The sequence below is a fragment of the Choristoneura fumiferana genome, chromosome 25 (assembly GCF_025370935.1).
Source record: "Choristoneura fumiferana chromosome 25, NRCan_CFum_1, whole genome shotgun sequence".
Taxonomy (NCBI): Eukaryota; Metazoa; Arthropoda; class Insecta; order Lepidoptera; family Tortricidae; genus Choristoneura; species Choristoneura fumiferana.
Window position 1 is genome coordinate 14,583,950 of NC_133496.1, and position 12,206 is coordinate 14,596,155.

Consider the following 12,206-nt stretch of genomic DNA (forward strand, 5'->3'; position numbering starts at 1 on the left):
CACCTTCAGTGTAAAATAATTTAAATAATATATCACAAAGGTAAACTTTAAATAATATGTATATATAATAATTACGTCAGATACTTAAATAAAATAAGTTATTAAAATTTATCATCATTTAATGATGATAACAATAAAATTCAATTTATTAAAATTTCAACCACGGGGAATTTGATTCTTGTGTGCGCGGCAACACAGAATGGCGTTTAGGGTTCATGTTATTTTATTTTGTAATTTCGAAATTATACGATATTTAATGATGGTATGTGATCCCAGTGTCCTTCTTATTTCTTGTAGTTTTATTTTTAAAAAGTTTCACTGCGAAAACTGACATTTTACTTCGGTTTATGACCAAAATTTAACAAAACTTCGGGACATGCACATTACGCATAGCTTGCAACGCGACTGACTCGCCTCGGGCTCAGGTACGCCGATTTCGGCGTACTATTTGTTGCCGCATTTGACAAGTACGCCGGCGGTATCTAGTCGAGCGAGCGCGCGAGACCAATCATTCATCTAAGATCATATCATTCGATGATGGGCTACTCAGAACCATATTCAATCCAGTGTAACGCAATTGTACTTGATCCAGGTACAGTCACCAGTATTAATATCTGCCACAGCAGAGCATGCAAAAATATCTGACACATCCTTCCGGCCCTAGAAATAGTCATATCAGATATTTATGCACGCTTGTTGTGTCAGATATTGGTGCTGGTGACTGTACTTCCTCCTGGGGCAAGGATAGCCAGACAGACTAGCCAGTTTGGCCGGACTTTTGGGCAAAAATTTTACATTAGTTAGGACTAGCTTATGCCCGAAGCTTCAAGCGCGTCAAAAAAAAAATTTTTTTTCCATTATAAATGGTAGCCTATGTACTTCCCAGAGTTATAAACACTATACCAAATTTCATCTTAATCAGTTCAGTAGTTTGACCGTGAAGAAGTAACAGGCAGGCAGACTGACAGACAGACAGACTGAGTTACTACTTTAGACTAAGTTAGTACTTTTGCATTTATAACATTAAGTAGGGATTTTGTGTCTTAGTATACTTACCTATATGACAAAAAATTTGTATGTAATGTCTATGGTTATTATAATTTGTATAGTCACTGGTCAGTTGTAAAAGCCAACCTCACTATAGTGTAATAATTATATATATAGTGAGGTTGGTTGGTATGCAAATGTGCAAGATGTTGCATTATACACCATTCCTGCTAAAAGTGAGTGGGCTTCTTTTGGTTTTAAATACTGTGGATTTTATTCAATACAATTATGAACACCATCTTAAAACTTACATTTTACAATACAATGACTATAAACACCTCATGCATGTAATAAGCACTACAGAAAACAAAGGTACATAGAAAAAATATGGTCAGACTATATCAAAAGGGGCACCATACAATTTTTGATCCGGACAGATATGCTTCGACCAGCAGAGATCTTTTGATTATAAAGTGGAGCTTACCTGATTGGCATGCACGGTGATAGTGGCGTGGTGCTGACTCACGGCCGGGAGCAGCACGCGGATGTCGCAGCCCGCGCCGCGGCCCAGCGTGGCCAGGCCTGCCGCCAGCGGGAAGCGCTTGCCGGCGCGCCCGCCACGGTCTAACACCACCAGCCGACCCGACATGCCCGCGGCCGCTGCTCACACTGCACTAACACTTTAGTTCCTGCGATGTCACCACTGCTCTGCTATTCTGATTGATACACTTCTTAGCATAACCAAAGGTTATGTCACAGAGTTCAAGTAATAAAACTCATTAAAAAACCAAGGTAAACATTTTTAATCCACGAGCCGCCGGCGTCTCGTCAAAACTCGTTAGCGTCTACGTTCGTTTCAAATTCATCGTCGTAACAATAACATTGCAAGTAAACTAAACTAAGCAAATAGTTACACTTATTCGAAGTAAATATTACAAATAACATACAGGTCTGCTATAGTGAAAAAAAAAAACAAAAATTGATTACAATTACAATTCTCCTAACGGACAAAAAATAATGCCAGCAATGGCGTCGCTAATCTTGTTTGCTTTGCTTTGCTTCCTTCCCTGTCGCTTCGTTCGCTTTGCTTGTCGAGAAAACGCGGGAGCGGAGCGTTGACGTTGACGTTGACTGACACTGACGGAGCGACAGGCCACAGAGTGTAAATAATTTAATGTAGATGTAGAACGCGTTTTATTTTATTAGTTAAATTGATGAGAAATTGCAGCACTAAATAATGCCTTCCAATCTTCTTCCAAGCGATTGAGAATGCTTGAGTAGATCCTGCAGATCTTCAAGTTCTTCAACACTTTATACTTTATAGACACTATATGTATTGCAAAATTTAGACTAACCTACATACGCTTGCTTACCGCAAACCAAAAATGACTGACCAAAACTTATAAAAACCGGCAAAACAAAACTTGGTCACCATTACGTGCAAGTTGCGAACGATAGGTGGCGCTGATGTCGTGCACGCAAATGTCACGTTACCGGAAACGAGCGTCGGTCGAGTCAAGTCGAGTAATTTCATGTGGCCGCGGCGGGTGACACTATTTACCGGCACGGATAATACCAACCCGTTATTTCGTTCGTATACACGCCCCCCTGTCAAACTGACAAGAGTTTCTATAAGGTTTCCAAAGAAGGTTTCTATTCTATGGGTGTTTGGGTGTGTTAGATACAAATGTGTCGGTATTGTACCAAAGAGATAGGGTACGTCCGGTAAATAGTGTCACCCGCCGCGGCCTTATTTTCTTATCTATGTGTGTTGTTGTATACGATTACGAAAATAAGAAAAATCTATTATATTTATTATATGATTAATACTTCACTTTGCGACCTGTGCGTGAGTATCTATCTACAGTACTGAAAACTAATAAGTACTTCAACTGCAATATCCATCCACATTGGCTTAGATGATACAATACAATAACAATAGGAATATAAAAAAAAACAATACCTCTCCTTGCAGTCGGGTAAAAATTAGAACTGTTCAACCACAATGGATGTAAATCCACATAATCAAAACCAGAGTTATTGGTTTGTATTCAGAGAAGACCAAAGTAACGTTATATTTAGCAGCAACAACTTCACAATACAGAATCCTACACAGAGTAAGTACTAAAGTTTGGTCTGTTTGTTTCCCACAGAGTACTTTTATTATACTTGTTGTTTCCTTTACTAATTTTGAACGAGCGAGTCCCACTTGACTTCGATTATAGAGTGAATTTGAACAGACTTTACAGTGAAGTCAAATAGATCTTTAATCACTTAATTTTATTTCAGTAACAGCTCATGAGGCTCGTTATATAGTGGACACAGGTACAGGAGACAGCAGACAATACATCCAAATAAATGAAGCGCCCACAACCGTCCAACAAGAGCTGGCAGAGCCCACACCTTGTGAAAAAGAAGAAGAGAAGCAAAAGGAAGAAGAAACTTTTTGGGACCGGAGCAAAATCAAATTGCTCCTCACACTGTGCCTTGAGAACAAACTGAGTAACACTACCGGTGCCAGGGACAGGACTCTCTGGAATGATATTGCAGCTACAGTGGGCACATCACCAGAGGAGTGCAACAAGAAATATAGGAACCTCAGAAGAACCTATATCAGGCTATTGAAAAAGAAGAAGATGGGCAGGAATATCAAATGGGCCCACTTCAGCCTTTGCGACGAAATTTATAAGGAATACAAGAGCCTGCACCCTGCACTCATTGAACCTTGGGAGGACATCAAAATAAGACGTCTCCTTAGTCTTTACATAGATAATCTCCACCGATTTAGAAACTCAGACTGCCTTCAAAAGGACATTTGGAAGGATATAGCTTCCCAGTTAGGCTCAACCGAATATAGTTGCTACCATAAGTTCAAAAACTTGAAAAGGACTTACATGACCTGGCTAGAACGCAGTCGAGAATCTGGCAAGCTCATCAAGAAATGGCTGTACCAACATTACTTTGAACGGATATTTTACAACTACCATCCCAGTCTGGGACCCTGGGACAGCTTCAAGACTAAGCAGTTACTGAATGTATATGCTCAGCACAGCCACAAGTTCAGAAATCCTAAATTTCAAAAGAAGGAACTCTGGAAAGAAATATCTACAATGGTGGGGGAGAGTCCCAATGACTGTGATAGGAAATTCAGAAACTTGAAACAGACCTATATTGTTATAAAAAGCAAATTAGGCACTTCTAGGCGTAACACAAAGTGGCTTTATTTTGATGATTTTGAAGCCATCTATAATAGCGGGGCAAGCACCAGCAACAGCAACGAAGCAGACCAGCCCAATGGCACAGCTCAAGAGGATTACATCAAACAGTTACTTCAGTTTTATTTAGATCATAAAATTAAATTTAAAGATCCTCTGACTAAGAAAAAGAATGTGTGGAAAATGATCAGTACCAAGTTGGGGCTATCTCCCGAGGAATGTGACAGGAAATTTAGAAATTTAAAGCAAACTTACAACAGGCTAGCAGACAGGAAAAAAGAGACAGGACAAGATGTAAAATGGCCGTATTATACATATTTTGAAAAAATATATGATGATTCCAAGCCCTATTCTGAAAGTAAAAAAAATAATATTGACGATGATACTTTCTCAGAGATCAGGGTTGTTCAAGATGTCCAGGACAGGAAGGATAGTGATCAGAAATTCGAAAGGCTTCTTAACTTGGTAGAAGAGTCAAATAACATACAAAAGGAGAGAAATAGAATTCTTCACGCTTTAATCAATCAATGAAAGATTTCATGATAGTAGATGATAGTTTTCCATCCATAATTTTAATACTTAACCCAACTCAACATGATAGTCTCTTCTTATTTAAAAAAAAGTATGGTTCCCGAGGATAGCATGGATTTTGCAGTAAATAAATATATAATCGTAATAGATATCAGACGGTGCTGTTGCTCCTTTTCTTTAGAATATCTTCTGTCAAAAAGTAAAATGATAATTTATAATCCTTGGTATTTTCATGCCTAAAATACCATGTTTCCAGAATACCACATTTACCAAAATATTCTAGCTTACCAGACCGGATTCTCGTTGCACATATTACAAAATCGAAGATTACGCAAGAAAGTAATTTTTTGGTGGAATGTCTTATTTTGGATATTAGGTATACCTAACAGGAATGTAATAAATAGGTAGGTAATATTTTTTTTAAATGTGGTATTGGGAACGTTTTCGTGGTATTTTCGGCACGAGCAGTTACGTCGTGGTCTTATCTTGAGAATTGCACCCACTTCTATTGATCAGATTAACATGAAACCATGGTAGTCAGCGATGAATGACAGTGCAAGTAGTCACTTGTGCACTTGCTCAGTAATAATAATTAGTTTCCCAAATAGCATATCCCACTTTTGAAAGGTAATTAATTAACAACATATTAATGAAGACCTGGGATAGCTGCTCCTCATACCCCCACTCAACTGTACAGTACAGTAGATCTAGAATGAAACTTCTCTATTCATAATAATAATAATCCCAGCCTATATACGTCCCACTGCTGGGCACAGGCCTCCTCTCAGAATGATAGGGCTTGGGCCGTAGTTCTCTATTTCAAGTAAAAAAGTGCTAGTGATCCTTCAAATGGCTAAACAGACATTACTTGCTAAGATCACTGATCCAGGCATCCCCCTTCTAAACCAAATTTGAAATTACTCATTTCAATCAAACTTCCATAATATTATATTGCATTCCCGATAGCGAAAGCGTTACCAGTCCACAGACTATTAGGAGATACTAAGCTACGTGGCCCAGTCCCATTTCGTCACCTTCAAATCATCCTCATTCTCATATAGTCTACTGTTCTGATTCGCCAACATTCCTTCAACATTCGTCGTAAACGTAAAAGAGTTGGCACTGTGGTAGGAATGCACTCGGCCGAAATTCGGTTTAAATGCCGAACGTTCGGCACTAGAAAAAAAGAACCTACTTGTACTATTTTGACAGAAATTAAAAGAAATCATGTCTGTCATATCAGTAAAATATGTACCTATTCTTATAATAAACATCTTGATTACAACGTAAATTGAATTTAAAAAAAGTTTTTGGTTCACAATTCTACAAACTTAACATTGAGTAACATTAAGTATTTTTAATCATTAAAGGATGTTTTCAACAATCTATCTACTCTTATTTAAAATTCACCAGAGGCAGTTTATTGAACCGAAGTTCGTATACGATTCAAACCACATTCGGCCCATTCATTCATTCATTACTATGTACGAATCAATGCGCAAGCTGCGCGCCGGCCGCCGAGCCGCCGACAAAGCCCCAGGTGTGCCGGTTGCTGCGCCGCAGCGGGATCGGATTGGCAAATAAAAAGCAAACAAATGTTTAGAAATGTTTTTGTTTTATTGTTACCGTTCTTATGCTTTTATATGTACAAACAAACTATAATAGATTATCAGCTTTTCATTCTGAAATGAGAAATCGTTAGCAAAAAAATTAATTAAATGTCGACCGGCGGCTAATCAATACTAAATGTATCCTATCAATGTTTATAAAGTACACTGATTATGCTTACGTCTTAACTTAAAAATACGTCCGCGTGAATTTAATTAGGGCTTAACATTAAATTCGACATCCATACTACAACAATAAGGAATGGAAATCTTTAGAAAAAATAAAATTAGTGAAGAATCACACTCGATCATGTGTCGCGACGGAGCGAGCTGTCGCCGCTCCCACTCACTCTCTCAGGCACGCAGTCGATACAACGCTAACCTAGGCTGAATTACCACACTATCGTAAACTAACCCGCCGCGGCCGCTCGCGCCGGCCGCGCCCACGCAGGGCGGCCGGCGCGCGCGGCGGCAGCGGCGCCCCGGTGCACTCACTTCTTGGCATTCTTCTTAGGCGAAGGAGCCTTGCCTTTGGCGTTGTTTGACATTTTCGCCTTCTTGCCCTTGGGCTCGCCTTCCTCCTCATCGTCATCCTGCAACACAAAGCTAGGTTGAGGCCTGAACACTCCATCGCTCAGACAAGGTCCGCGCACTACCTACATGACTGAAAAATTATTTGATCCCTACATCACTTATGTGTGTATTAACACTACATAAAGCTATCAGAAGGGAAAGGGGACATTGAATGAGAATACAGAAAACCAACAGCCAATTTAAAAAGAACTTGTAGCAATAGAATTTTGTAACAGTACATTTTTGCACTGCTTTTACCACCCAGTTGTACTATGTCATAACAGCCAATGACTATGAAATTGTACAATACACGCCAAATGACAGTCATGTTGAAGCAAAATTGGGCAAGATCCTTTTCCCTCTGTTGAGCATTCCAGAATGCGTCTACGGATTATATCTTATTAGTTGAAGGTTTTCAGTACCTCATTCGTCTTGCGTTTTCCTGCAGATGCTTTTCTTTTATTCTCATCTTCCTGTAAATGTAGCAAGCTGCTGTATCATTGATGCCAAAAAATAATTAATAATAAAGCATTTTTCCATTTTTTGAGCTAACTAATCTCATCTCAATGTCAAGTAAAATGCCATTAAACTCTTTTAGGGACTTTTCAGTTCATCTTTGATTCCTGTATTGAGACCATGAGATCCTTTTAGCCTACAGTCCAAGAGTTATAAAAAAGATTATGGAAAATGTGAAAAGCAAGATAGAACTAACCTTAAATTGAGAATCATCTCCCTCTTCCTCATCAATCATCTCCTCTTCCATCTCCTCCATGTCCTCGAACTCCTCAACAAGAGCACCCAGAAGATGCTGCCCAATCAGGTGCACAGGGCCTGAACCCTGCAGAGAACAGCCACAAATTAAAACAGATTTCAAACTCACACAAATATTCTGGTTTGTGACAGTTTTTTTTTCAGACAAATGCCTCGAATGCAATCACAAGCAGGCAGCGCGGCGCCAAAACGACACCTCGCACCCGTCAAATAACACATGGTTGATGTTTATCATCATTAAATAGCAATCATCTTATACTCAGCTTAACTGAAATTAAGAATTTCCAATGTACCTGTATGAGTGTGAAGGTAACTGGCGCGTCAGGGAATTCCAAGTCTAGCCGCGCCTGTCGCGTCTCTCCTACTTTGAGGATAGCCACCGGGATCTTGATGGAGTCCTGGAGAGACATAGTCTCCACCTGTACAACCAACAACATTGTAAATTACTGACCAGAAAAACAAAACAACAGTCAAAGCATACAAATAAACATGAGTGCAACATTGAGGTTATCTTTTCGTATGTGAAGTTTTCACCTCATGTTATTATTCTGCTTGACGTTTTGCTTACAGACTTTATCAAGAACAAATCTTAAAATCAGTAAAGCAATAATGACGACATTGTACAAACGTCACAATTACAAAAATAATTAAGTATAACAGCATGTTTTTTTGCAACTGACCTGAACAACATTGAACTCGTCAGGCTTGGCGTCGGGCCCGAGTAGAGCGAGGCGGATGAGCAGCTTGTTGTTGCGCGGGTACTCCACCTTGGCTTCGGGGTCCCATGTCTCTGTCTGGTGCGACGACGTCAGGGTGACACCTGGAACACCACGCACCGCCTGTCACTACACATCACACGATAACCTCCAGCCTCCATAGCTGGCGTAAACACCACGCCGCCCGACCCTCCGACCCCCAAGTCCCCCGACGGAATTCTTAGAACGGAGATGCGCTCACCCGAGCGCCCGACGCTTGGACGCTACTTTTAAATTACGCGCCTTCCGCCGAGGCGAGTCGCACATTCGCGAACACATTGTAGAGCGAAAAATCGATATCGCGTAAGTGCCATGGGCGGACCGGATATCACAAAAACATTGTCGGAGATATAAGTCGACGAGACTATAGACTTCCGATGAAATAGCCATTTCTCATTTCGCAGACCTTCATCGAAAATGGCGGCAAGTTCGTTGCAAATTGCAAAAATATATAAATAATGTATTTTCAACTAAAAATAACACAATCCTTAAGGGTGAAGCACAAAATTCACATAACAAAAAGGAAAATGATTGAAAAAGTATTATTAAAATGGCGAGTTAGCCGAGCCGGGTGTCAAAACTGACGCTAACTATAAATCATTATTTAACGAAAAAGTACCAAAGTTGGAGCACAAATAATGATTTTATGATAAACGTTATGCATTTAGGATTCCTGCTTACCATAGAAATATTCGTCCGACATGGTGATTTCACTAATATATTGAGATTTTCGCGACACGTTCACGTGCGAAGCCGGCGCACACAAAAATCTGAAGAGTTGTAGTTTGGTGTTGTCAGCCTAGTCGCATTTTTAACAATATCCAAAAACTCCCCACCACAAATCGCCATTTGCAGCTCGAAGCTGTGTGCAAATGCAATTCACAGAAAATACCGAAGCGATTATAGCTAAGGCCCTGTCCGCACTGCGAATTTTTTCCGCGTGGTTTTTTTCTCGCAATTCTGTAACATAATGAATCTTAAACGAGTATCCACACTGGCGGTAAAAAAAAAACAAATTGTATATCAAGCACGGAATATAATTCGCGCGAAAAGATATCATACGGTGAATATTCGCAGTGTGGAGTCACCCTAAGGGCAGCCAATAAAATCAATAAAATATATAAGTAGGAAAAACGCGCTTATATTAATTTGTGATTTCAGATTTCTTGTAAAACATTTACTTCATCATTTTTGAGAAAACGTACAGCAACAGAACAGCTTTTCTTGCCCGTTCCAAGGCAATTTTAGAACATAGAAGTCGTGACTTGTGGTAATTGCAATGGATCGCATCACAAGCTGCATTAATGGATATAAGAAATCAAGAAAACGGTTCTGAAATGGAATACTGGAAATTTTCATACATCATTAATAATTAATTGTACTCTCTATAACAAATAAGAAAAGAAATAAAACAAACCTAAAAAGGAGATCCTCATAAAATTCTTTTTTTTTCTTTTTTCTTTATCGCAGGAATTATATCAAACGTCATTGTAACTCTTCATAGTATATTTATTAATATCAGCTTTTCAAGAGAATGTTTAGTGTAGTGTACCCTTATTTTTTACTTAGCTTGAAGTGTGTCCCACTGCTGGGTAAAAGATTTACCCTTAATTTTGGCAAATTGGAACTATTTATTTGTGGCAACATTTTTGAATCCCCACTTAACCATAGAGAAAGTGATGCGTTCAGAAATTTGAAAAAAATGTGTTGTACTGTACAACAGCTGGGCTACTCCGAAACTCGAAACTCGAAGTTCGTGTCGTGCGGTCCCTCTGACACTTACACTGTTTGGTACGAGAGCGAGAGGGACCGCACGACACGAACTTCGAGTTTCGAGTTTCGGAGTAGCCTGCAGAGGTCGATGTTAAAAAAAAAACATCGAAACGAAAAGATATATTGAGGTGAGGATTCGAAGACAACATACATACTTAATTAAATACTATAAATTAATATAATTAATGATATGTTAAGAATATGATAGTACGAATAAATGAAATAATTATAAAAAACAACTTAACGATTTTAATCGATGATTAAAATACATTTAGAAAGGTGCGGACATACTCGTACTAAGTATTCAAACAAAACCCAGCGCTTTCAACGCCAGCGTTTTTTAGGGTTCCGTACCCAAAGGGTGCCAACGGGACCCTATTACTGAGACTCCGCTGTCTGTCTGTCTGTCCGTCTGTCACAGGGCTCTATCTCTTAAGCCGTAAAAGTTAGCCACTTGAAATTTTCACAGATTATGTATTACTGTGGCCGCTATAACAACAAACACTAAATATAAAATAAAGTTACAAATTAAAGGAGGTCGTCATACAAGAAACGTGTTTTTTTCAGCGTTTTTGGTTGCTAGGCGTTATTAGCCGTTGCTAAGGCGACCGAGTCGACTAGCAACGGGTAGCTATGTCGTTTGAATATTTACCTTTAAGTTTGCGATTTTAATGATGTTTTATAAAAGCTTCGATAGTATAATATAGTAACTGTCTGATTGTGTAGTTTATAAAATTAATAAAGCAATTTATGAACCACAAACCTCAATGAAGCCAACTTTGATAAAGCGCTCGCCAAATCCACAGCGTATTAATCACTATGTTTACGTATTGTTTTTTACACTAAAAAAATTTAGTATTTAACACTATTTACAAGGTTTATAATACAGTTTAAATATGATTCCCACTAGTCGAACTTCTTATTATTTTAATTACATAACATACGAAGTCCGCCGAATTTCCCGCGAATGACGCTGACAGATATTTTTTTTAGCCGCGCGCGGCAAGTTGCGGGCAATGGCTTCAGAAGAAAACAGCCAGAACCAAAGAGGATGAGAATACAAATTGTTTTTTATTCGAAATACTTGCACAAGTGCTTACATTTCGGCGATATTTTTAGAAGCTTTTCTTTAGCTTGCCCTCTTTGTTTATTTATTTATTTATTATTTGTGTGGGTCAAACCTTGGAAGCTAAATTTGACCCACTTCCAGTGGTCCGATCCGATCGACTTGAAATTTCGCATACTTATGTAAATTTGGTGACAATACAATAATCTAGTTGTGACATCTTCGTGGTCCTGCCAGTATCGTCTCTGCAGGAGGGAACTCCTCAATAGTTAATAGTACCGACTTGAAATTTGGTACAGGTATGTAGTGCAGTGTACCTAATGTAACTATATGTTTGCTTGGGTGGAATCTTTCAACTCTAATTTGAAGTGGATATCTTCAACCGATTGAGCTGAAATTTTACACGCATGTATAAATCCGATGACAATGCAATATTATTAAAACATGGAGTTGATCTGATGATAAAGCTAGCGGGTGACCATAGGAACTGTGATAAACGACCCGACCACATCGAGTTTGGACTCGGTTGTCGTCTTGACGAGTACTTTGGTAACCAGGGGCATAAAGTACAGTCAGCAAAAAAAAACTTATTTTAGAAGAAATTTAACAAAAACTTTTACTGAACCATTTACGGAACCCTTCATGTACGAGTCCGACTCGCACTTGACCAATTTTATTGTTTCGCCTTTTCTGTCCGTCTGTCTGTCTGTCAGACTGTCCTCGGCTAAGCTCAGAGGCCATTAGTACTAGAAAGCTATAATTGGGCATGACTATACAAATCAGTCACGCCGACAGTGGTAAAACAAAAAAATAATAATAAAAAAAATTTTAGGGTACGTAAAGTGGGGATGTTTTTTTTTTCACTTCCACCTTATGTTGTGGGGTAGGTATCGTTGGATAGCTATTTGAAAATGAATAGGGGTTTGCA

The 12,206-nt window shown here is 39.0% G+C and overlaps 3 protein-coding genes across 6 annotated transcripts in view; 1 reads left to right on the forward strand and 2 right to left on the reverse strand.

Moving 5' to 3' along the window:
* The window catches only part of LOC141442398 (uncharacterized), a 37,223-nt gene extending 34,961 nt beyond the window's left edge, over positions 1-2,262 (reverse strand). For all 3 annotated transcript variants that reach the window (XM_074107374.1, XM_074107372.1, XM_074107373.1), the window contains exon 1: positions 1,472-2,262. In XM_074107374.1, coding sequence (XP_073963475.1) covers positions 1,472-1,636 — 165 coding nt within the window. In that variant the 5' untranslated portion in view covers positions 1,637-2,262. The remainder of the gene's footprint in view (positions 1-1,471) is intronic.
* Positions 2,263-2,584: 322 nt separating this feature from the next.
* Positions 2,585-4,881, forward strand: LOC141442400 (uncharacterized). The gene is made up of 3 exons (XM_074107375.1): positions 2,585-2,836; positions 2,963-3,104; positions 3,277-4,881. The coding sequence occupies exons 2-3, from the start codon at positions 2,993-2,995 to the stop codon at positions 4,731-4,733; spliced, it is 1,569 nt and encodes a 522-aa protein (XP_073963476.1). The 5' UTR covers positions 2,585-2,836; positions 2,963-2,992; the 3' UTR covers positions 4,734-4,881.
* Positions 4,882-6,327: 1,446 nt separating this feature from the next.
* LOC141442406 (nucleoplasmin-like protein) lies at positions 6,328-9,230 on the reverse strand. Of its 2 annotated transcripts, XM_074107382.1 has the most exons (6): positions 9,121-9,230; positions 8,365-8,504; positions 7,978-8,103; positions 7,626-7,751; positions 7,336-7,386; positions 6,328-6,933 (listed from the first exon to the last, which is right to left on the reverse strand). In XM_074107382.1, the coding sequence occupies exons 1-6, from the start codon at positions 9,140-9,142 to the stop codon at positions 6,832-6,834; spliced, it is 567 nt and encodes a 188-aa protein (XP_073963483.1). In that variant the 5' UTR covers positions 9,143-9,230; the 3' UTR covers positions 6,328-6,831. The 2 variants fall into 2 exon arrangements, with proteins under 2 accessions (XP_073963483.1, XP_073963484.1); XM_074107383.1 differs by lacking the exon at positions 7,336-7,386.
* Between the last annotated feature and the right edge of the window lie 2,976 nt (positions 9,231-12,206).

What these genes read in the sequence shown, in the direction of transcription:
- LOC141442406 (XM_074107382.1), bottom strand. Translation starts at nt 9,142, where the DNA reads ATGTCGGACGAATATTTCTATG. An exon ending in ACGAGTTCAATGTTGTTCAG is followed by an intron (nt 8,104 to 8,364) that starts GTCAGTTGCAAA and finishes TTGGTTGTACAG; the next exon opens with GTGGAGACTATGTCTCTCCA. An exon ending in GAGATGATTCTCAATTTAAG is followed by an intron (nt 7,387 to 7,625) that starts GTTAGTTCTATC and finishes CTACATTTACAG; the next exon opens with GAAGATGAGAATAAAAGAAA.
- LOC141442400 (XM_074107375.1), top strand. Translation starts at nt 2,993, where the DNA reads ATGGATGTAAATCCACATAATCAAAACCAGAGTTATTGGTTTGTATTC. An exon ending in AATACAGAATCCTACACAGA is followed by an intron (nt 3,105 to 3,276) that starts GTAAGTACTAAA and finishes ATTTTATTTCAG; the next exon opens with TAACAGCTCATGAGGCTCGT.